The sequence below is a fragment of the Microtus ochrogaster genome, chromosome 8 (assembly GCF_000317375.1).
Source record: "Microtus ochrogaster isolate Prairie Vole_2 chromosome 8, MicOch1.0, whole genome shotgun sequence".
In the NCBI taxonomy this organism is placed as follows: domain Eukaryota; kingdom Metazoa; phylum Chordata; class Mammalia; order Rodentia; family Cricetidae; genus Microtus; species Microtus ochrogaster.
The window spans coordinates 41934650-41937605 of NC_022015.1; the positions used below are offsets into that span (position 1 = coordinate 41934650).

Sequence of the window (2956 nt, forward strand, 5' to 3'; positions counted from 1 at the left end):
AAAAAAAAAAACAACAACAAACAAAACACAAGTGGCTGCTTCCAGAAGAGATTTGACATCATTTAAATTTCAGTGTCAATGCTTCTATCCAGCTGGTTTTGGCAACGGGAGAGAGATCTAATGTATAACTCAAACCCCATGAGTAGTAACTAGTACACAAGAACATAGGAGACGCGGGTGGTGGTGGCACACATCTTTAATCCCAGCACTCGGGAGACAAAAGTAGGAGGACCTGAATTTGAGGTCAGCCTGGTCTACAGAATGCATACCAAGACAACCAAGATACACAGAGAAACCCTGACTCTAAGGGGAAAAAATAATCTTGAAGAGGTGTTTCACTTGCTGCCCCTCTCACTCAGCCTGGGGTAAAGCAGGGTACTACCTCCTTGGAATGGGTGGAGACTACAACTTCCAGCATGCAGTAGGGTGTGAGGGTGGGGCCTGATGAGCATAAGAAGAGTCCCTTCGGAGTCAGTGAAGGTAATTCAAGTCTGCTGCCTTCTAGGCCAGGAGACACTCTGAAGGGGGCTGTTGTGAGAAGCATCTCCAAAGTAAGAGCAATAGAGCGGGACCCAAAGGAAGCAAAGCCGGCAGCACATCTGAGCCTGCTACTTCAGGGCCCCAACGAGGACTAGAGCACCTGCGGAATGCTACCCTCCTTGCTGAGGGCTGCCTGCAATGGCTGGTCCTGGGCAGAGTTACGGAGTAATACTAGAAACTTGGACTTCATTTAGCTTGTTCAACAACAGCTGGGGCCTAGGATCACTTATTAAATCTAAGCTAAATATGCCAAGGTCTCTAAACTCGATTTTCTTCATATTAGGTAAACAACAGTAAACTGCCTGAACTATGACAAATGCTTTGGGAGTTTTTGTTTTTTCTTTTTTGGATACTGGAGATTGAACTCAGGGCCTTACATATGCTAAGCACATACTCTACTACAGATCTATATAACCCAGACCCCCGCCCAAGGTTTGTTTTGACATGGGTCCCCAAAAAGTTTTCTGACACAGACTAATTTTCTTCTAACAAGTAGCTGTCACTAACTGAGGACAAACCCAATGAGATAAAAACAGCACCGATCCACTTATGACCCTTAAAGTGAGTTTGAGAACACAAGCAAAGTAGCAGCCACTGCTTATACAGCACCTAGTGGACTACTTACATCCATTACCTTACTTAGTCTTCAGCACTATCCTAAGAGGGAGATCATGTGCCTCACACAGATGAGAATAAAATTAAGAAAGGCCTCATCACTGGCAGGGTCAAGTGCTAGCCATGAAGATGGGGCTGTCACTGAGTCATCTGGTTCCAAAGTCAGGACTCCCTAAAGGTGTTGCAAATCCCACACAAACCCTAATAAGCCATGCTCAGGAAGGGCCAGTTACATTTTTAGGAGGGTGAACTCAAACACAAGACACTGCTTTTTCCCAGTCCTAGATCTGCTATTCCAGGAACGGACATGGAAAAGCATCTTCTTACTGCCAACGTTTAACAGGTGGTTACTATGCATCCTGCCTGGGGCCATCACCAGTGGCTCCATCCTCCCTGCTCATCAGCACAAACCCCCTTCAGCAAGTCACCTGCGGTGATGTGACTAAGAACAATCGAACCTCTGAGACCCACTTTCCTGCAGTCAGGGGCTGAACGGACAGGCCTCTATGGGAAGAAGACTATATTTTACCAGGAGCAGGAGGAAGCTGGTAACGACGACCCAAAAGTATAGCGCAACAGACTGGGCTGAGGCTTGATCAGAGGGAAGCAGATTGCACTGGGGCTCTGAAGGAGACGGGGGATGGGGTCCAGCGCCCAAGCCATTGTCAGTGTGACCTTGGCCGTGCGCCTTCTAGCCTCCCTGCCTCAGTTTCCTACAAGTCCGGGTTACTGAAAACCGTTGGGACTGTGACAGCCAGATGATGGGTAACCTCAAGGAGCAAGGGACTAACCACAGAGACGGAACGGGGTTCGGGAGTGGGGAGGCACACCAGGAGGTCAGAAAGGCAGGAAGGGGCGCAAGGGACGCAGAGTGCGGGGCGGGAGGGGGGCGGGAGAAGGGGACTCCAGGAGGATTCCTAGGCTAGGCTCAACCCGGGGACCCTTACAACAGGGGACTCCGGTCAAGTGGGGGTCGGGGGTCACGTGAGGCTGGAGGGGGTCAGGGTCACGTGAGGGGGATTCACGAAACAATAAGGACGCGGAGGATGAAGAGCAGCTGTGTACTTCCCATTACTTCTCCAGCGTCACTTACCCCCATGGTTGCGGCAGCGGCGACCCTCGGCTGCTCCTTCTCGCTCTTGCCGGTAGGGAGGCGGCAACGGCAGCGGGCGAGCGACGGCGGAGCGGCGGGCCACGCACTGCGCATGCGCCACACCAATACCCCGCGCGTCCTAGCGGGCCCCGCGCCGGCGCAGAACCGGATAGAGCCGGGCAGCGAGCGCGAAGGCGCGCAGGTGGAGCGGTCGCCGTGCGCGCGGAGAGCCTGAGAAAGGCGGGAGGCGCGGCGGAGCGTCGCGCTAGGAATGACGCGCACGCGCCGGCCCCGCCCCTTCACCAGTGCGCGTCCGTAGCTATGGAAACAACCACGCGGTGCAGGAGAGCGCGCAGGCTTGGAGCTGTGCGCCTCGGAGAGGCTCGGTGGGCGGTGGCGAGGGCCGCCTTGGCGGGCGCGCGGGCACAGCTAAGTCTTGGGAGGCGTTCCGGCCGTCTAGAAGCTGACCCTCGGCATTGCGTGCCTTTTCTAACCAGTCCTGCTATCCATCCTGCTCACATTTGTTCACGCAGCATTAACGTGCACCTACACTGTGTTGAACCCAGGGGACAGAGAAGTTACTGCAGTCTTAAACTTCGCTGTTTAGAGGGAAAACGGGCGTGCAACTACCGTGTAAGTGTTGTTTAACAGGCGGATCTCTGTGAGTTCGAGACCAGCCTGGTCTACAGAGCTAGTTCCAGGACAGGC

The 2956-nt window shown here is 53.5% G+C and overlaps 1 protein-coding gene across 2 annotated transcripts in view; it reads right to left on the minus strand.

Annotated features, from left to right (window-relative positions):
* The window catches only part of Naa40 (N(alpha)-acetyltransferase 40, NatD catalytic subunit), a 17940-nt gene extending 15583 nt beyond the window's left edge, over positions 1-2357 (minus strand). For both annotated transcript variants that reach the window (XR_003377305.1, XM_005351868.3), the window contains exon 1: positions 2249-2357. Coding sequence is in view for 1 of the 2 variants with exons in the window: in XM_005351868.3 (XP_005351925.2) it covers positions 2249-2254 (6 nt within the window). In the remaining variant the exon portion in view is untranslated. The remainder of the gene's footprint in view (positions 1-2248) is intronic.
* Between the last annotated feature and the right edge of the window lie 599 nt (positions 2358-2956).